Source organism: Excalfactoria chinensis, chromosome 7 (genome assembly GCF_039878825.1).
Source record: "Excalfactoria chinensis isolate bCotChi1 chromosome 7, bCotChi1.hap2, whole genome shotgun sequence".
Taxonomy (NCBI): Eukaryota; Metazoa; Chordata; class Aves; order Galliformes; family Phasianidae; genus Excalfactoria; species Excalfactoria chinensis.
The window spans coordinates 12,458,152-12,479,801 of record NC_092831.1 but is presented as its reverse complement, the minus strand read 5'-3'; the positions used below and the strand labels follow the sequence as shown (position 1 = coordinate 12,479,801).

Genomic DNA, 21,650 nt, shown 5'->3' with positions numbered 1-21,650 from the left:
GGCGGGGCGGCGCGTCACGTGGCGGGGCGGTGGCGGCCCTCTGCGTGCGAGGGGGGGAAGATGGCGGCGCGGTGCGGGCTGCTGGCTGCGGGGCTGTTCAGCGGGCGGGTGGCCATCGTCACCGGCGGCGGCACCGGCATCGGCAAGGCCATCGCCGCCGACTTGCTGGCGTTAGGTGGGCGGGTGTGAAGCGAAGAGGGGGACTGCAGGGGTACGGGCCTTGAGCGACGTGGGGATTCGGGTCATGGGGTGTAGGGCGTTCGGCGGTCGTAGCTCTCGGTGAGTGGGTTTGTGGTGTGCTTATGGGGTGTAGGTCTCTCCTGCTGGGAACCATTCCCACGTATACCTTGCACTTCTGGCTGTTTTGGAAGAAGGGCTGGTTGGACTGCAAATACCTGTGAGCAGTGGCACATAATGCTGGTCACGGTGCACACTGTTTTTATAACCTGCCTCCTTCAGGGCCTTTTGCAGAGATTTAAACCCTTTGTCTGCAGGTGCATCAGTTCCTTCCCACCTTGGCCCTTGCAGGGAATGTTGTGGTCATTCTTTGTTGAAAATAAATACGGACTTCACTGAAGCAATAACAGTTTGTGCAATAGATGCAGTTATGAGTTAGAACATGCCCCCTCCTACATCAGCGTACTGAGCAGAAGTAGGCTTCTGCTGGGCATTACTCTGCAGTGTCTATAAATTAACACTGACGTGCTATAGTAAGTTAGTATTTTGTGTTAATTGCTGATGACGTGCTGCTTTGTGAACTCAGGCTGTTGTGCATGTGGCTGAGTCCCTCACATACAAAAAACAAACAGGAGACCTCAGCCTGACACCTTCACATGTTCTGTTTCAAGATGGCTGGTGATCAAAGGTGAAGGCCCTTTTCCTAGTGATCCATAGTTGCAGCACATCCTTCTTTTTTTGTTGTTTGTTTTTGTTTTTTAACATAAGTTTTATGTATATTTTCAGGAGAGCCTGAGCCAAATGAACAGCTTGCTGTTCTGTACTCCCACAAGTTATTTTGAGTTGATTCTGGTGTTTGTTTGATCACATGAGAGGCCAAATTCCACTGCAAAATAGCAACAAAAGGAAAAAAAGCACCTGGCAGAATGTTAACTTTTTTTTTGGCTGGTTTAGTGCTTTGAATTCATTTATGTTTAAGCAGAAGAGCACCAGAAAGGATGGATTCTGTTGGATTACTAACGCTGTGTCAGGGGGAAGGTGGGAATGAGGCCTCCCACCTTGCCAAAATGGCACATCTAATAGATTTGTACTACGGATTAATTCGGTGGGGTCTGTTTTAGTCTGTAGTGATGATTATCAGACTGGACTTTATCTTAAGTCCTCTGACGATGGCAAACTAGTCTGTTTGTTATGTGAATGCTTACTGGTGATTTTGTACCCAAGTTACATGCACAAGTCCTGCTTCCAGAAGCAGAAAGTCTGAGCACCTGAGTAGGCTTTTTTTCCTCTCCATTCTGATCTGGGATTATACAGCAAGTGGAAATGCCCTGGGGAAGCCTCTGTTCTGCTGTCTGTAATCTGCATATCAAAATTAATCACACAAGTGTATGATGCTCTGCCTTAGACTCTGTAGGGTTATAAAGCAGAGCATTACATTTACTCAGCCCTGGTCAGAATTGTGGATAGAGTCACAGTAAGATGATCTTTTTAGTTTCACGAGCACGTTTTTTTAATTAAGACCAGCTGAAACATCTTTAAATCACATAATTGTGAAATGAGACAGGCTTGAAAAATAGCTGCAAGGTCATGTATGAAAGCTACTGTGACTGCAACTCACAGGCTGTCTTCCCTTTTGCAGGAAGGAGAGTGAACATTGCCATTTTTATCTTGGTTGTTCTTTGCATGGCACACTGGGATCTTGTTGCTAAGATGCATCTCACAACAGTCATTCCTTTCTCTCTAGCAAGAATTTCTTCATTGCATCTTCTAGCCAGTGACTAATAAATGCATATCCTACAAAATATCTCCTCGATGCTATTAGCCTGGGATAGCCTGCAATTCTGACTGTAAACTGAAAGATTTTTTGTTCTGCCTCCACAGGTTGCAGTGTTGTTATTGCGTCTCGTAAATTTGACCGATTAAAAGCCACTGCAGAAGAACTGAATAATACGTTTTCTTCAAGGAGCCCTGCCAAAGTGACTCCTATACAGTGCAATATCCGTAAAGAAGAGGAGGTAACAACTAATAATCTTGTTCTGGGGCTTAACACATAAGGAGTACTTCATGTCTGTAAATCTCAGACCTCCAAATTTACTTGCTGGGCTTCAGAAGTACCTTAGATCAGGGGACAGGTGCAGTAAAACACTTGAACTGATGTAAATAAAAACCGTGCTTTCTAGGAGAAGATAATATAGTAACTAAGCAATAAAGCACTTTTAGTCACAGATTTTTTTTCTGACTTTGCATACTTATTCCTACTATTTTCATGAGGAGTGTGCTTTGGAACTGTCATGTTCTTAGAGCTGACCCAGAGCCTACTTCATGGGGTTCTGTGCCACGTTTCTGTGACACCAGTGAGAAAGCAGATACTTGTGACGATGGAGACATTCAGAGTTGTTCCTTCAAACAAAAGTCAGAGTGTAGTATCACAATTCTTGTGGCTTGACACAAGGAAACCTGAGATGTACCCTGCATTTTCAGTTTTGCCCATAGTAAAGGGAAAAAACACCACTTTCTTGTCTACGTTTCACATTTGGTTGCAGTTTGAGGTGTGCAGAACTTTTGCTCTTAGTCCATAGTAAGAGCTCTCCTGATGTCTCAGCAGATTTTTATTTTCCTTTCTTATGCTACGAAAACTGGAAGATCGGGAGCAGAAGTACTTTGTCCAGGTTCTCCAGAAGTCAGCATTCATCTTTCAGTTTTAATCTGTGCAATTAAACATTTAGGAATCCAATGTCATGCCAGGCTTAACCTAAAACTGCTATAAAACATTCCAGTGATCAATTGCTACTACTTTCTTAACCTTTTAAAGCCTCTGTTAAAATCTACCAGAATTTAAAGTAATATTAATGACCTTTAGAAGCTATGTGGATTCTAGAAGAGTCCTAACATACAACCATAAACCAAATAAAAACTCTTCCCTCATGGAACAGCTCAAGCCATAAAATATTTATAATGATATTCTTAGACTCCTTTTTCCTGAGGGAGAAGAACCCTCAGGCTGTGCAATATGTCACTTCACCTACCAGTGAATTTTAAGTTTGTATTTACCAGCATCAGCAGCATGATATAATAGGTTGTGACAGATGTCAGAGGGTAACTTGCATGATTAAAGCAACAGGAAAGAGAAGTGGTTCTTTCCTGAAAGTGTTCTTGCAGAGAATAGTCTGCTATGCTTAACAGCCTTCTGCAGGTGAATCTTTCTTTTGCATTAACTTGAAAATGAATTAATAGGAACTATAATGTCATATAAAAGAGGGCTTGGATGGTAAAGTGAGATATCTGTGCCAAACAAAATACTGTGCCTTGTTTTAATTTAAAAGTAAGGATTTGTCAGAACAACTGTAGTAGCTTTAAAAGGGTTCAAAGCCATTTTTTGAATATACTGTTAAAGCCCTTTCTTATGTAGTGCTTTGTGAGATGTTCAGGTGTAGGTTCTGTATGCTTCTTACAGCTTTAAAACTTGCCATCTGCTTTCAGTTTATTTCAGCTGAGGAATATCACCTCAAACATTCACTAAAGCACGTGGTTAGGTAGGGAGAACAGCCTCTAGTAAGTATTTCTGATGAGTTGTTACGTCTTTCTCAGCTCTTACACCAGATACTAAGGAATGACTGAGTGAAAAGGACCTTGTACATGTCTCAAAATAAGTAAAAAAGTTCAAGCTTGCTTAGTTATCAGAACTGTTCCATCACAAGGTGCAAAACCCAGGGAAGTTCCTGACTAGCAACATCATTTAGTTAATTCATCCTTTTCTATGGGATTTTGTTGAAACTTGCATAAATCTCTTAAAAGAAGACACTGCAGTCACCATTAGGAACATAGGCATATGGGTCAGATGAAAGAAAATCCATAGGTGCCTTCCAGCATCTGGTGTAAATAATCCTTTACTTGTCGAGTACCTCAGTATGTCTTAAACAGCAGATTTTTTTAATTCCTTTTGCAAGTCCTCAGCAGTGGAAAGCCTCTTCTTTTAGTGCTGATATTTTATGCAGCACCTGCATTATTCCAAGAAGTTTTCCTAAGCAAATGTAGGCATAACCAAGTCCTTCTTGGCTGATTAAACCTGTCATACCAAGCTTCTGCCATCTCTGAAGGCTAGTACTGCCTCCCTATGTGTAGAAACAGATATGAGAGAAAATGTCTGAGAGTGAGATTGGATATGTAGCTTAATCAGCACCTTGATACCCTTAAAAAATATATTTTCTTTTAGGTAGAAGCTTTGGTGAAGACTACACTGAATCTGCATGGGAAGATTGACTTCCTGGTGAATAACGGAGGGGGCCAGTTTGCAAGTCCTTCTGAAGCCATCCGTGCAAAAGGCTGGAATGCTGTGATAGACACAAATCTGACAGGGACTTTCTATTGCTGCAAAGCAGGTGAGGACTGAACATTATGCATAATGAGATTGGTGTTGTTTTCTTTATTTTCTTTTTTTACAGCAATGACTGAAGGCAAGAAAATGTAGTTTCTCTGTTTTCTTTTTTCATGTACTTACCTGACAGTGGATATTTGTTTTCACAAATGTCATATTGATCTTTACATTAAGCTGTACATCATTCATATAAACAAATGTTTGGTTAGACATGTACGTGCTTAGGGGGGGAATAATCTCTAAAGGCAAGGTTTAGAGGCATCAGTTGGTTTGGATACTCATGGGTCTGTGGGAAGAACACTTAACGTTGGTGGCCGATATTTTCTGAGTAAAACAGAAGTCTTTGCTCTCATCATGAATATAAAGTGTGTGATTCTCAGATAGTATTAGGGAAGTGGAAATGCAAGTAATTTACATGGAAGGTACAAGGTCTTGATTTCCACAAGAAGGGTTCTTGGCAAACACTGAGCCTTATCTAGACTGTACCTGCTATCTGACTGATCCAGTGATGAGGCTGTGGTACAAAGAGCAGATTGTGTATCTAAATGTGCTCAGGAAGTCTGTAGCGTAATTGTAGTTGGACAGCAGATTTAGTGTCCAGTTGGCAAGTTTGTCTGTGTGCACTTCTTCAAGTATTTACAGGTTATCTTCCTCCTTCACACAGTGTACAATGCCTGGATGCAGGAACACGGAGGAGCCATTGTCAACATTACTGCTGCCGTGAGAAATGGGTTTCCTGGAATGTCGTAATATACATATAATTTTTTTTACATTTTCCTGCATTTTCCCCATAGAACAATTCATTACTTCTAAATACTGTGTTTTGGAGAGGTGTATAATGTGCAGCAGCTGAGTAATAGAAATACAGTAGTTAATGTCAAGAAAGCAATACTTGGCTGAATGTATTGGAGTCTTTATTAATTCAATAGAGACTGCAAGAGTGAAGGATATCTCTGATCCTTTCTGCTACTTTGTAAGAAACTGTGAAGCAGGACTTGTTAGCAAAGCTTTAATTGGGAATGAGGTGCTAGTGGAACTGGTTGCCTTGACATTTAACCTTTACTTGTTTTGTTGGCTTTGCAAGAGCTTGGCATATGTTGTTTTTTTTCTTCTGCTGTCAGTGCACAGATCTTGATGACATAATTACAGTAAATGGATGGGGAATAGGTGTTGTAGTAGGAACATACCTAGCATTTTACCATGTTTGCATGGAAAGGTCTCCAATGCAGGAAATTGTTTTTTTCCTCTGCTTCTTAATTGAGTGGAAGGATGGTACAGAAAATGTCATGTTTGTAGTTCTTTTCTACTGACAAAAAATGATCACAGCTATCTGCATGAAAATAGAGGCTCTAAGCAGGCAGATGTTGACTTTATTTGTTCACGTTATTTTTTTACCTTCAAAATGGATGTAAGCCTTCTGGTTGAAGCATTTCCAACAGGAATTTTAACTGGTGTAAGACAAATATTCTTCAGAAAACATTGGTTTAAATGAAAATTTGATGTAGTGAGAATTTTATGCATTGGCATTTGCCAGAGGGGAAGAATTCTGAGTTTTGAGTTTCTTATTTGAAACTACTTTTTCCAATTTGACTCTGTGTGTATTCACTTGTATTTTATTGAATAGAATTTGAACAGGTGTTATATTAACTTCCTTATGCCTCATTCAGGATTAAATCTTTCAAAATCTCAGTTTCTCACTGCCTTATTCTTAGCAGTACAAAATAAATGTGAAGATCCACATGGTGGTGCTGAAGCTACAGTTATTTGAGTTTCTACGCTCTGGATACATCCATTTGAATTGTCCCTATGAATAGAATATGGGAGAGTTGAACAAAGAATATAAGAATAAAAAAATAATTCTAAATAACTTGGGGAAAAATTCACCAGGTAAATTGTATATAGGTATGGATGGATAGGTAGAACTACTTTCAAACTAAATTCTTGTATAATTGACACTCGTTTACGGAAATTGTAGCATAGGTCTGTTAAATTTGACCACAGCTTCACAGTCTAAGAACTAGAAAATTGCTGTGTGTCTTGGGTGGTTGGTCCAGCCATGGAACACTACTCTGACTTCCTAGTAAGGCTGCAGGGATATTAATATTGAGCATTTAGCTGAGGGAAAAGGTGCTTCTTTTGCTTTCTTTTCTCAATAGGCACTCAGGAGCTGCAAGAGCAGCAGTGGATAACCTAACCAAGACTTTAGCTTTAGAATGGGCCCACAGCGGGGTGCGAATCAACAGCGTTGCTCCTGTAAGTAGCGGCAAGTGATGTGATTCAGCTTGCTATCATATGTGTTTATGGTTGACACTCCATAACTGAAAGGGATTTCAAAACTTAGAGCTTCCAACTGTTTATGGATTTTTATTTATGAATTTTTAGTTTCCTCATACACTTTCCCCACATGCATTCCTTTCCATACATGTCCTTCTTTTCCGAGGGCCTTTGGGTGTGTTTTGTACTGTTTAGATAATGAGATAAATGTGGGGGAAATGGTTTACAATTCTTTTAATATACGGTTCGTCTGTGCTTGTGGCTTCTGCCTGTGTTTGCAGTTATGTTGAGAATCTCTGAATGTGTCCCTTAATGTTTCTATCTTGTCAAGTTAGGTTAGTTTTAGTTGTGAAAAGACAGCGTTGGAAGTGGATCTTCACTCAAAGAAATTAGAAAACACTTTTTTACATCTGGTATTCGATTTTTTTCTTACGAAGTACGCACAGACAGGATACTACTACATGGGTCAGCAAAATATGCCTGCCATGTTTTTGAGGAAGTAGTTGACATGTTGCAGTTATAAGTAACTTTGTGTAAAGACCAGTTGTATTTTTGTTATATGTGATGCAGCAGTTACAAGGCTATAAACAGGCCCTAGCTTTGAAGTCTGAGATGTTGTCTAATGTGATTAAAGTTATCTTTACTCTTAATAACTGTTTCTTTTTTGCATTTGCTTTCTTGGAAACTAAAGGGAAAACTTTTATCTAGCTACTGCCACATACAGAATTTCTCATCTCACAGTTTAGTAAATCTCAGACTTATTAGTATCTTTTAAGGAAGATCTCTTTCCTGTCAGTATAGGAGGTGCAGCAGGGTATTCAGATGTTCTGCACTAAAGTGCCTCGTTTGCTTTCTCCTGGCATACCACAAAATGCTTGATGGGAGACCCAGGAAGTGGCTCTTTTTAATAGCCTCTCTATAGAGGCTACTCTGGTGACTTCATAAATATTAAGGTCTACTATCTTGTTTTTCCTGTTTGCTTTCTGATTTATCAAGACTTGGGGAAATAAGTAATGAGGACAGCATTAATATGTGTGCATATTTTTAATGCATGCTAATTACCTATTGGTTCATACTAATTATACTTTATAGCATCTGTCAGATGAGATTTTTGGCAGGCAAACACTTAAGTGGTTTGGCTTTTTTGCTATTTTAACTATGCTAGTGACAAAAATCTGTTTTCTAGTTAGAGTGATGCTTGATGCCTTTGTGAACATACTTTGTATTATCCATGCAGAACTTGCTGTCTCACAGGGGCATAGTAACATGCAGGGCAAGTGTGTGTAGAGAGGGAAATAAAATAGTTTTACAAGTGAGCTTCTTCCTTAGCTCCCAAAACACAGTTGTTCACATCTTAGAGAAACACTGAAAGGTTCTTAATGAACAAATTAAAATGCTTTTGTCTTATTGAAACTTGAGTCTGAAATTTTCTATCAGAACTCATCTGTGGAACCCCTTTTCTCTTATTATTGCATTCATCCTCCATATTGAGTGTAAGCTGGATTTTAAAATCATCAGAACAAGGATTTCTATGACAGCTCAGTGGGGAGAGTTTGAAATCTGATTGCAAAACGCCTGTGTAATTCTCAATGAAGTCAATCTAGTATTCTTGCATACTATAAACAAAAACAATAAGAACTTGTTCTTGGGGTTCTTGTAGCTTTCTGTTGCAATTTAATTTGAAATGTTTGTTATTTCAAAACAGTTGTTGAGTTTCTTAAGAGTTATTGGTGTGGCGGTGAAGGATTAGAACAATGTGAATTAGTGTGTTTGAACAGAGATGTAACTATCAGTCCAATTGCCTTCTTTTATAAATTATACTATTTCATCCAAATTAACAACTTGCATTCAAGTCCTGTTCAGATTGTTAGTGCCATAGAAAATCCCAGTGAGCTTAAAATTTAACGATGATCACAACTTAACATATGAAAGATAACTTCTTTTTTTTTGTTGTTTTAATGTAGGGGATAGTGTTTTCAGAAACTGCTGTTGCCAACTATGGAGAACAGGGCGTAATTATGTGGTTGAAGAGCATACCAAAGGTTCCTGCTAAGAGATCAGCAGTTCCTGAGGAGGTAATGTATTTCTGAACATTTGTGATGTTCCTACTTCTGTGTCTCTGTTTTAAAACCACTTTGTTATTTGGAGACCATTAAGGACTTGATTTTGAACTGGTACAGTATAAAGAAAGGAAAAACTTGTAGTAATGTGCAGTAGTGTCAACTGGGAGACTTTAATTTAGCTCTTGTAGCTAAAATGTCTCATAGTTGGTCTGTGTTCCTGGGAAAGTTGACTTGTATTTTTTAATCTGGGAGGTCTGAAAGAATGAGGATTAATGTGAAAAGGTGTATCTTAAAAGTACTTGAAAGCTCACCATTGCTCAGCTTTTACCTTGTTGGTGTTGGTAGCTGGAAATGTGGTTTTAAGATTGTTGGGATTTCGATAGTTGAGTAAAAAACAGAGCTGTGTCTTGCCTGTGTCCATTTTTAAGAACATCTTGGACATAACTGATTGCCAGAGGTTTAAGAAGAATTGAAGTTGTCGTTTTTGTTAGATTTCTCCTGCAGTGTGTTTCCTGCTGTCTCCAGCTGCTTCTTACATAACTGGGATAACCATGGTTATAGATGGTGGCCAAAGTTTGTATGGCAGTAGCTTAGAAATACCAGGTAAGAAATGGACTAAAAATAATGCCTCTACTGTGATTGCAGTTGGGCAGTGGGAGCATGCAAAACCAAAAAGCTCACTTTCTGTAGCAGCTAAACTCACTGTTTTGTTTCCCTCAGATCACAACAGATGGCCCTCACCACCAGAAGGAAGAAATTCTGAAATGCTTCAAAAGCTTATTTCTGGTGAATTCAAGCCAAAGCTGTAGTAGAATGAAACATCATTTTATTCCTGGTTTCACAGTTGCTGATAATCTTGCTTTGTAACTTAGTATTACAATTATCAGTAACATGATTTTTTTTTTCCCCTCACGTAACTACATAGGTTTTCATTGTCTCAAATTCTCCTGTTTAAAACTTAAGTAGGTCCATAGAACATCTACTCTAACAAACACTTGCTGGCCCTTGGAAGGTGTAAAATTGATTCTTCATTGGCACTACTAAGTAAGGAAGAATCTCAGTTGGGAATGGTTAAAAGACACCTACTTTGAACTGAAGGGATAGGAAGAGAATGTTACAGAATCATTTTACACAGAGTGATTTTGGGGAGGAGATTTAAGTCTTTGTTATTGGTACCTGCATCAGTAACCCTTGCAGTGGCTGTTAGCAGTATATTGTGTCTGTTCCACCACAATCTGAATGCTCGCAATGATTTTAAGGATTGATTAAAGTGCTTATCTGAGACGGGAGGAAATAAAATAAAGCAGAGGCTGGTTAAATAGCAGAATACTGTTTTTACAGCTTCAAACTAATGAAGCGTATCAGATGTTTCCAGTTGTTTGCCGATAAAATGACCTCAGGAGATGAGCAGCTGCCACTTAAATTTGTTGATAGAATAGTCAAACAATAAGCTGCACAATACACTCTTGGAAAACTGTATGGATTTGATCATCTCATTGCAGCGCTTTTTGCAATTTGTTGCACTGGTGAAAGAAAAACTTATGAATCTTACGCTTATCAGTGTAAATGCTTTCTATCCACAGTCTTCTTTACTGATGTGCTGTTGAGATAACAGCTTTTTTCATCAGCATTCCTGAAACAGGGGTGATGTTTGTTCTCAACCGAGAGTTTCCATTAAAAAAACAACAAACCACAAGCAAAGAAGTCTTAGAATATATTACTTGAAGAGGCTGGTTGTTGTAATTACTTTAAGACAAATGTTCTCATGTCTGATAACTTTGATCAAAGTATTAAAATAAATGACTGTTATAACAGCTGAAATTTGTGGAATCAAGTTGCTGCTACAGAAGTAACCTCATCAGTACTGAATTTTGGATTGAATATGGGAGTGTCCACCAGCTGTGTGTTCCCTCCAAAGGTGCTTGACTTTCTGCCTTTAATTAAAATGCTGGAAAATACATGAAAAAACAGGTTTGTTTATGAAGACTTCAGTACTGATTTTGGGGGAAAGGGGGGAAGTTGAGATGGAGAAGAGAAGGTTGTTGAGATGGGGCTGGAGCACAAAACCAGAGTGAAATAAGCTTTTTTCAAACCTTGTGAGTGATTTATTTTTTACTCTGGTGATTGTAAATTTTAATTCAGGATGCACAGAATTTCTGGAAGAAAATGTACCTTTGGATAGCAACGGTGATAGCCCTTCGCATTTAAGTCAAATGAGTTTGTTGAGATATTTTTTGATGTTCTTAAGTCTTGACTCTGTTTAACCACATTTAAGATTAATATTAGAGAAGCTGAATTTCACATTTGACTATGAGTTTCTATGACATGTGAAATGTAGGTGTAACACGAAATGGAAGTGATTTGATAAAACAATTACCTCTGTTACATCTAATAAATGTTCTCTACAGGATTTGAGCATAAAGGTAGAAATAAGTATTTTTAGCTTGCAAATCTCTTCTTTAACTTTGGAACGTGAATATTCACGAAGAGGGGAAGCTTATAAATATTGATGACGAAATGCATCATTTTCATCTGTGAAATGGAACCTTAGGAAGGGTAGCATTCTCTGGTGTGGGAGACATGTTCAGCTTGCTGGGAGTGAACTCCTTCACAGGTAAGAACTGTAACAAACATTTTGGGCCACACTGAGTAAAAGGAGCTTTTATTTGACCTTGTCTTCTTCAACCTTCAGGCAAAGCAATAGATGTCTTTAGATCTAAGCCAGTTCTTTAGAAGACGCTTATTCCTGCATGTGCTTTTCTTCCCTGATGAGAAGCTGAAACAGCTGGTGTGTGTGGAGCCATAATGCACTGCAGCTGGCTGCAATAGGAGATGTACTCAGAACACTCTATGGGTGAGTACAACATATGAATACAGAAAATACACCCTTGAAAGGTGAAGGAAAAACATCGGAGTGTGTGAGCGCTTTCTGCAATGTTTTACTATTTTTTTAAGCTCCCTATGTGTTGAGGTTCACTGTGAACAATATCAAAACATTACATTATATTAGATACTACAATAGTGGCTGCCTTGCTGTAATGGTTTTGCAGTGCTCACAGCCTTCCCCTCACCCCCAGCTCACCACTGCTTGCATCAGTAAGAAGATGAAATAGTTAGTTCTCAGAATGGAGAATTATATTGGTCCTTGGCTCTTTGGTGACTTTGTATGCAGATTAAAATTATTTTCAACTTATTTTTTAAGTTTCACAGCACTTTGTAGAAACCTGCTGTTTTTTCAGCTGGCAGCACAAATGTTTCAGATTTCTGCTGTGCATATTGCAGATAATATCAGCTGAAGCAGAGCTCTTCCTATGCTTCTGTGACAACAGCTCTTGATCAAAGGACATACAGAGTCGTGTGGTTTGTTTTTTTTTTTTCAATTTGTTTTCTTTAGAGGAAAAAAAGGTGTGATAACAAAAACATCGCTGACCTGGACAAGATTTGGGTGTCTCAGACAGAAGTTCAGAGATTGTTCTGTTTTTATTCATTTCACAAGGGAGGGGAATGTGGGAAAATGACTGAGGAACCTCAGGAGGAATCAAGGAGACTGATGGACCAAACACTTAAATCTGAACATTTACTGCCCAGCGCAGATGAGCAGAGAGTAGAATGTTAGAATGCTACAGTCCAGTAAAAATCTCCTAAGTTGCTTTAACATTTACCTCTGGCTAAACCTTCTCCTACTCTGCCTACCCATTATCATATAATCATTTGACTGAAAAATTGATGCTTATCAACTGCTGCCTTGCTGCACGTTCTGGTGTTTTATCTGAATATGCACCATAGATCTTGACATTTATGAAAACAGCTTCTCAAAGGGGAATTTTTATAAGCCTTATGTCTATGCTTTACAAGAATATTAATTACTCAGATATAGTCTGCACAGTTTTATTCTTCAGTATCATGTGCTCTGCATTAAAGTAAATGAGCAAATGAAGCAACAGTTGCCTCTTACAAGCTTTTGTACCTGTTTAGTCTTCTAACAGTTGTATAGAACATCCTGTACGACCTGAGTCTAGGCTTCAAGGTGGAAAGGTGTAATAAATCTTGCGGAGTGGTTCAAGGCCGTCCTTCCCAAACTGTTTGCTCTGTCTGTCTCTGTCAGCTTCTGTTCCTAGAGCTGTGAAGATGGCAGGAATTGCTCTTACCATTAGTGCAGGTGAACACAGACAGTAAGCAGACTTACACAGTGCATGGCATCACTGTGAACTTTGGCTTAACCAGTGACCTTGAGTGCTGTCATAAGGAAGTGAGAAGCACCGTGTTCTTTTAAGGTGTGTGTTGTGAATTCTCTGTGATAGTAGGAGAAGAAAAAGGTTTTGTCTGCTGTCCAATCTTGGATACAGTTTGGATACAGTTTGGATACAGTTTGGATACAGTTTGGATACAGTTTGGATACAGTTGCAATTGGGGCTGGTAATGCTTTTAGTTGTAATGTCTTTAGCCCCTGTTTGTAAATATTTTGACTTTGCAGTTACAAATGGAGCTGAAAGTAACCTTGGTGCCTCTCCTGACAAGCAGCAGGAGGCCTCCCAATGGGAGCAGCAGCTGTCCGGAGCACCCTGAGACTTTTCAAGAAGAAACAGAAGTGTTTAAATCCAGTTGTAAAAGTCGATAGGATGCTGGCCTGGTGGGATTGTAAGGGTTAAAATTTCACCTGTTTTCTTTGAGAAGTCTCTTGTGGGGATGTCCAATTCATTTCACATAGTAGACTATGAGAACATTACCAACATCCCAGAAGTAGTTTAGTCTGTGTACGTGCAGTCATTACGATGTTATCTTGCTCTGTGATGCTATGAGACTTGCCATCCCTGCGGTGATAACAGATATCAGAGACACTGGAGTGAATTGGCAGCAGTGATGCAGATCTCTGGGGCTACAAATAACCACGTCTACTGCCTTTTTATCATGTTCTATGAGAAAATGTGCTCTCAGATAGAAGTAGAACCAGGCAATGAATAGGAGCAGGAGCAGTCAATTCTAGCTTGTATGTCCTGGTGCAAAATTAGAAACACTAAAATGTTTTGCAGGGTGTCACTGTGGCATCTGTCCAGGAGTTTCATCTGCTGTGACCTTTCTTTAAATTAAAATGCATTTATTTCATTATTTGTAAGTTTTGTTTGCTTATTTTTGTTCTGCTTGGGTTTTTTTGAACTGTGAACAGCTCTTAAGAAAGCATTGTGACTATCCAGGAAGACTTGCTTGAAGTGAAAGCAAAGTCCTTGTTCAGTTAGGTTGAGAAATTAGTTGTTGAGGAGAGTACTTTGGCTGCTGCTGAAGCAATAACAGGTACAGGAAATGGAGTTCTGTAGAAGCTGAATTAGGTGAAGAAAGAGATCTTGCGGAGAAAAGTAGATGTTTTCTGTCTGAGGCCAATTACTGCCTTATCTTTTTTGTGTACTTGGAGTGGGTTTATGAAAGGCTATAGCCAACGGGGGCTCTCGATGCCATTTGGAAAGAAGAGGTTCATTCAAAGCAGGAAACTTGTATTTGAGTGCCTTGGAACTCTCTAAATATTCTTATCTCCACGTATCAACTGTAAAGGAACCGTAGAGATTAGCATTCCTAGACTGCAGTTACTCCGTGGATATTGCTCTAAGTGCTGAGATGTTTATCTCAAAAGTATCACTTTTCCATAAACTCATCTGGAGCTAAATTACCCATTACTTTGCATTTTTATGAGAGCAGTCATTTAAAAACTGTGCCCTTTTGCTTCTCACGTCTTCCAGGACTTTTAAAACTCTTTCATGTCGCTATGGTTGTTCTTGGAGCTGATCAATGGTCTATGAAGGTGACAAGTCACTCCAGGAACCAGCAGGTGGAAGTCTGATATGTGTCACTGACCATTGAGTCTTCATTGGAGTACTACTCTTTCATTGGAGTAAAGCATTTTCTTCTCACCATGTGATAAAGAAAAAGATCCAAGTATGGGAAACAGAGCTTCGTGGTATTAGAATCTGAGCAATCCTTAGTGTGCTCTGAATAGTGGTGACTGGGAGAGAGAAGGGAATGACAACACAGAGTGTGTGTTAAAGCATGTTATTGTACTGCCTTGTATCGCGGTGATGCAAAGCCAGGGCTCGGGTGCTATAGCTGTGATTTTGTAAGTCTGTAGCGTATTTGGATTACCTGAAATTTGATGTCTGTTTTTCGCATCATAGTGGCTTTTTTAAGGAGCTGACTGTGTCAATCTTGGCTTCACTTAGTTGTGCTCACTCTCAAAGGGGAGACAAAAAAAAGTGGGGAAAGTAGAAGCTTTTGTCTGTCTTTTATTGTTATGTGAGTGAAGCCTACCTGATGCTCAGTAGCAAGGTAGTAATTAGGTTTGTGATGGTTTCTGTGAGATGACTCGCACTGGGTATTCAGTCAGCTTTTCTTTCCTTTGTATGAAATATGCTACCTAGTGAATGTTAAGGATTAGATCTATGCCAACTAACAGCTAAGAACTTTTTTTACCTCACTGGGGGCTAGAATGGGCTGTAACACCATGAAATAGTTGGTTTGTGGCAAGTTGTGAAGAGCGTATTTGTTTGAAGAAGGAACAAGCTGCAAGAATGCCACCAGTTCTGGCATTGAATTTTTCTACTAAAAACTGCTTTTTTAGATTTACGTATCCTAGTAGAGTTATGAATAATGACAATGTGACCAATACTCAAAGCTACTGAATTTCAGCTCAGCTTTCTGATTTGTTAGGAATCTATTAAATTAGAACACTGAAATCCCATTGTTTCCTGGTTTGACAAAATTGTTTCCTGATTTGATGTGTGTAAACTCCAAATCTAACCTGCATAGCATCCTCACTCCTAAATTCCTTAGTTCAGTGCTTCTGTTTTCCCTGTGACTGTCTTGCTTTAGATTGGACCCACCCTACATGAAACAGGAGTACATGGGACTGGACATTTGAAAGTCAGTGTAAATTAACAGTTTAAGTTCACAGTTGGTAGATTAAGATAGACCTCTTTTAATCAATGTTTTGATGTGAAACTGGAGTTCATTCAGCCTTGATCACTTTGCTGTTAGACCAGAATAATAGTAAGTCAGTCTTTTCTTCAGTGTGAAATGAGGTGAGGTGAAAGATTGGGTCTTCTACTGAACAAGTTTCTCCTCTAAGAGAACACATTCATATCCTCTTGTTTTTGCTTTTTACCTGAATGAAGTTCTCTACACAAATTAGGCAATTTAGTAATATTATGAGTAGTGTTTTGAGATTGTAGAACTGAATTACCATTCATTAGTATTGATGTTTCCTTAAAGTTGAAGTTCTAGTAAAGTTGTCATTTGTAAGATGTGTTGTCAAAGATAACATTTTATTTGAAGCTTTGCATGCTGACACAGAACTACTGGAACCATTTAGATATGTGCATCTGATAATCTGCTGTGGGTCTGACATAGGACTGAGACTTCATCAGATGCCATCCATTGCAGGGAGACTCTGACACTGCTGTTAATAAGCAGTCGATGAGATCATTCAGCCTGAACAGCTAGAACTAATCTTACTTGTGCCTTTCAAGTGTGAACTTCCAAGAGCAATGACACTGTAATGTTTATACATCACATGGCTGAATTAATTTTGCCAATGGTGAAAAAATGCCCACAAAAATGGAGAAGTGTGTATGTGTGTTTGGGGGGGGGGAGGGTAAAGAAGGAGAAAGTGAGAAAGAGCCATATACTCTGGAGCACTTCCCCAGGCTGCAGCGTTAGTCATCTGTTACCTATGTTTTACAGTTTCTTAGGAATGAATATTAAAAACCAGAAGCTCTGGTATGTCACCGTGTAGCTGGAGAAGTTTGAAGAAGTTTCTCATCTTTTATTGCTTCTGATGTTTGCCCTTTGAAATATCACTGCAAGACTCAGGAAGTGTGGCTTTTGTTTGTCTCCGCTTTTTAAACAGTGTTATCATGCTGCACAATTCTGGTTTCTTACCATCAGGTTGTGGTCTTTGTGATTCTTTAAGCCCTCCCAAAAAATATGCAGTCCTGCAGAAGAGGAAAAAAATTACTCTGTGGGTCTTCAGTTGGTGCGCAGACAATTTAGCTGCTTAGGAATCCCTTGTGTGATGTGGCCCTACTTTTTAAACCTGCCGTTTAAGTATATTTACTGATCAAGCTGTTTATTTCTTTAAGCACTGCTAACAATAGACTGCACGTATTGCAGCACGGCAGCAATGTTTAAAATTTGGCGATTGTATGCTGCAATATAGGATGGAGTTTGGAATCATGCCTGTCTTACTGGGAAATAAGTCAGTGCCATACTTCTGATTTAAGTTGTTTACATTTCTCTTTTTCTTCTGAGCAGATGAGCAGCAAGCTTTGAATTCAGCTGCCTGATGGTGACCGGAGTTTCTCACTGTGTCACTGAACGTGTGAGAAATAGCACAGGTTGGCAAAGCAACAAGGGGCTATCGCATCCGGGCTGGACGTCCACGCTCTGCTCACTGCTGTCCAGCGCTGTGCTGCGCAGCGCTCATACGCCACTCCGGTGACTTTCCAGAGATGAGCAAACTATATATTTCATGTGTTCATTATGTTGCCTATGGAAATTACAAGTATTTATATCATGAAATAATATGGTGTGTGTGTATATATATATATGTATAAAGACTGGTTTTTATTCTAACTTAATGTATTTTGTTTTTGTATTGTACCGACAACTTCAATTACTGAGGTGTAACCTGTTTTGTCGGTTTGTGATTCTGTTCTTTTTTTTAATGTACTTTTGTGTGTGTGTGTAAATTTTATATTTACTGAAGTAAAGGTTGTTTTTGTGTAAGCGTTTTAAGTTTAAAAAAGAAAAAAATAAAAGCTAATTTTGTTTCTCAAGTTCTCTCTGCTAAAACATGCAGTAGAAAGAAATGTGTATTGTTAAGTGATCCAATTAGTTGTTAAATGTCAGTGCGTGTCTGTTTTCACGGGGAGGGGAGAAAACCCTGCTGAAAACGTATCTGAAATCCCAGTTGCAGAGAGCTTCTGGCGTTTGCAAACCGTTTCCCGGCTGTGTCAGGATGCAGTTTGGGTACTACCGAATCAGCAGCAGTCCTGTTTTACAGTTTTATTTCTCAGTTCCATCTGTTCATCACCTGTCACGTACCTTATGAGGCTGCGTGTTTGGGACAAGGTGAATTTAGGTGACATTGTGAAAACGGGGCCGAACTCATCGTTACGGCTGACGCGGGCCGAGCGCGGCCAGGAAAGCCCGCAGCAGCCGGGGGGAGGGCGAGTCGGGGGGGGTGGCGAGCCGGGGTTAGGGGGGGCGAGCCGGAGGGGTGGGGCGAGCCGGGCTGGGCCGGAGGGAGAGCGTCGGGCGGCGGCGCTGAGCCGCAGGGGGCCGGGAGCCCTTCTAGGAGTCAGCGCAGCCCCGGCTAGGGCGGAGGGAGCGGCCGCACCGCCGGGCCGCTCCGTGCCGGCTCCGCGCCGCGCTCGGCCGGCCGTGCCCTACCCCACGAGGGGGCCCGTGCGCTCCGCAGTTTCTTTTGCACCCCGTTGCTAGAAGTGAGAAACAGCGACAGCTCGTCGGAAGCAGCTTGCGACAGGTTATCGGAACCGGCCCCGCGCTGTGCCGTCTCACCCGAGTTCACGAAACCCGGATCGCTCAAGCCGAGCGGGGCGCGGAACCCTTACGCCTGCGCCCACTTCGTCCACCTCCGCCGAGCAACCCCGTTCGCTCAGGCCGTTCGTTTAGAGCTGTGACGGAGCTCTGACGGCACTGCTTCGTAAAAAGAGGCAGTTAAAAGAAATGAAGCGAGAGACCTTCAGCTCGCTTTCGAAGTGACGACTGTGCAGATGGATGGATTTCATCCAGATGAAGTGAAATATCATGTTTAGTTTCTGTTTTCTTCACTGGAATAAATATTAGGGTCCCGGCATTAGAAAGCTCTTCGTCTTGTTCTTATAAAATCTATTAACTCACAAGTCCCACTCTTAACGTAGCCGAGCAGACGGCCGGTTTGATCTAAGCGACAGGTAGTTCGGCAGCAGCTTCGTGTCCCGTTCCGCCCTAAGCCCTGGGCGTTTCGCGTGTCCTCCGCGGGATCCTCCCACCTCACTCTGCACGTTCAGATCTCCCCGCTTTTCCCGTCTGATGCTGCCGATGGCTGTGTAAAATATACGTGTAACAGCGTGCAGTAAAAACATTCACACTTCTACCATCGTAAGACACGAATATGAGCGGAGTCCAACTTTCGGGAGTTTCAATTAAGAACAAAACCGCCATTGAAAGTGCCTTTGATTACAGCAGTCTTTACAGAGTACCCGTGTCCTTTACTGGAGATAACTGCAACCTCACTGACAGCATTCCAGCTGATGTTTGCGGCACACGAGCGCAATCCCAAGCGACACCGTACGGAACCGCTCGCAAAGCTATGCTTCACATTTTACCGGTCAGCAATTTTCTGTAGCTCTGCCTTCAATCACGTTTTCTGGGTCAGGTCCAAAGTACTCACAGGTTCAACACATCTTTTTTTTTTTTTTTTTTTTTTTTTTTATGAATGGGGGAAGGAAAGGGGAGCAGAGACAGCACAGCACGGAGCAGAGGCCGCTGGAACGCATTAAGGCCGGGGCCATTCTTTGGAAGGGCGTGGTGAGACGCCAAGAGATCCGTTTGAATGAGGCACAGTGATTTCACTTATTAATGAGTCTCACAATGAGGTGTGGGGAAGTGGACAACAAACTTGAAAATGCAGCTCAGATCTTTAGTTCAGATCGGAAGTCCGCGTGTCGAGCTGTCAAAGCTCCCGGCCGGCGCTAACGAGGTAACGACTCCCAGGTGCCGCGGAGGCGCAGCCGCCCGGGCACAGCCGCGACTGGTTCGCAGCCGGGGGCGGGTCCTCCCCCTACGCCTCTTAAGCTCCTCCGGAGGCCGTAGGGAGCTATCAGAGGGATCCGGGATTCCATAGAAGATGGTAGTCGGCGTGGGCTCCGCTTCTTCGTCAGGTTTCGGTGCTGCTGGGGCTGCTTTTGTTACGGGACTCTGAGCTTGGGGTTTTTTTTGTAACGTTCTCTTTGTGTTTTGTTTCAGGTTGCGGTGGGACGTCTCCCGGTGAAGATCAGCACGAAACGGTGAGTCGTTCAGGTACGAACGAGAGCGAGGAGGCGGCGAGCTCCGGGGAGCCGTTCGGGGCCGTCCGCCCGCAGCGGGCGGCAGCCGGGCCGCCGGCGCGGAGCTCCCCCGGCATCTCGGAGCCGGGTTAACGCCGTCGCCCGGCCGCTGTCGCGTTTTCGGAGGGGACCACCGCTCCTTTCTCCGTGTCGAGGCGCCGTCAGCCCCCTCGAGGCTTTTCAGCGGGGGCTTCTCGGTGTCCTCGGTAAGAGAGAGCGGGATGGGGCCGTATTCTGGGAACGCAAGGGTGCAGCCAGTCAAGGACTGCTGAAACAAGTTTTTTCCTATTGCAGGCCGAGCGAAGGCTGCAGCGGAGCATCTCGTCAGCCCGAGGCGGCGAAAGCGGCGAGCGTTCGGGAGCCGCTAGGTAAGCTCTCTGTTCTCGAGTCTCGCTTAAGGCGGCCCCTTCCTCTTCCACCCACAGGAGCGAGGTGGCTATTTCACCCCCTACCCTTTATTTATAATTTCAGGAGCGCGATTTTGTCCTTCTGTCAGCAGGGAGAAGAGAGTATTGCAGTCGTCAGGATAAGCACCTTGGAGATATGGTAAGAGAGCCCTAAGGTATCCCCTGAGCGCTCTTTGCCTAGAGCTTACCGGGCTATGCCTACGTCCGCTTTGGAAGCAGGCAGAAGCGAGCCCTCAAGAGGTTTGTATGGTGTTTTTTGTGCTGTTTGTTACAGGCGAGGCGGGCGAGGAAGGACGGACAGCCCAAAGGAGCGCAGCCTTCAGCGAGGGAGCGAAGAACAGCCCGTGTAAGCGTCATCTCCCCAGGGGGCACGGTGTGGGGCCAGCAGGCTGCGGATGTGAGCGAGAAGCAGAGCAGGTGAAGTTGGGTGTGAAGTGGTGGAGGTTGTCACGTGTTAATAAATGTGAGTGTATATAATAATTATAACATACAATTATATTATTTGCCTTAAATAATATGATTGTATATAATGTAATGATGTAATTCCTTACACATGTATTATATCTGATGGGCTGTTTGGAGAGTTTGGTGAGTCTTTTCTGGGGTTGTTTAAGGATTGTCTTTATGTTTTTTTTTCACAGGGTGAGCAGTGCAGCAGAGCATTGGTGAGCCTTGGGACCCGGCTGTTTCTCAGAAGTGGTTTGAAGAGCAGAGTTGGCCTTGCATGGGTACACTTGTGGAGTGAGGTGAGTGTCCTTTATTTGTTGGTTAGTGTGTGGTGCCTTTTGGTGTTGGACTTTTTTTTTTGTGCTGGTGTGTTTAGAGCACTGTGTGTGTGGTGGGTCTTGTGGTTAGTTAGATTCACTTAGGGGGTGATAGGTTTTTTTTTGTGGTGGTGTTAGTTAGATTCACTTAGGGGGTGATAAGTCTTTCTTTTTGGTGGAGGTGTTAGGTTCACTTAGTGGGTGATAGGTTTTTTTTTTTTGGTGGTGGTTTTAGTTGGGTTCACTTAGAGGGTGGTAGGAGGTGCTTGTGTTTTTTCTGTGTTTGTCTTTGTTGTGACTTTGTCCAGGGGGGAGAACACAGCTCACACTGGGTGACTGCTCTGGTCACTTAGTGTGGGCTGTGTTCTCCCCCCTTGTAATAATGCTAGAGACCTGGTTTTGCACTATCTTTAAAAAGATATAATTTTTTTTTGGGGTGGGATGGTGGGTGCAACACAGTGGCAGTTTGGTTTTTTTTTTGGCCCCTCCCCTGCCCC

General features: G+C 41.8%; 1 protein-coding gene across 1 annotated transcript; it reads left to right on the top strand.

Annotated features, from left to right (window-relative positions):
• Nucleotides 1-19: 19 nt before the first annotated feature.
• Nucleotides 20-17,705, top strand: PECR (peroxisomal trans-2-enoyl-CoA reductase). Its single transcript, XM_072342227.1, has 9 exons — nucleotides 20-175; nucleotides 2,059-2,192; nucleotides 4,391-4,556; nucleotides 5,217-5,298; nucleotides 6,709-6,805; nucleotides 8,791-8,901; nucleotides 9,381-9,492; nucleotides 9,610-11,743; nucleotides 17,185-17,705. The coding sequence occupies exons 1-8, from the start codon at nucleotides 61-63 to the stop codon at nucleotides 9,696-9,698; spliced, it is 906 nt and encodes a 301-aa protein (XP_072198328.1). The 5' UTR covers nucleotides 20-60; the 3' UTR covers nucleotides 9,699-11,743; nucleotides 17,185-17,705.
• Nucleotides 17,706-21,650: the final 3,945 nt, after the last annotated feature.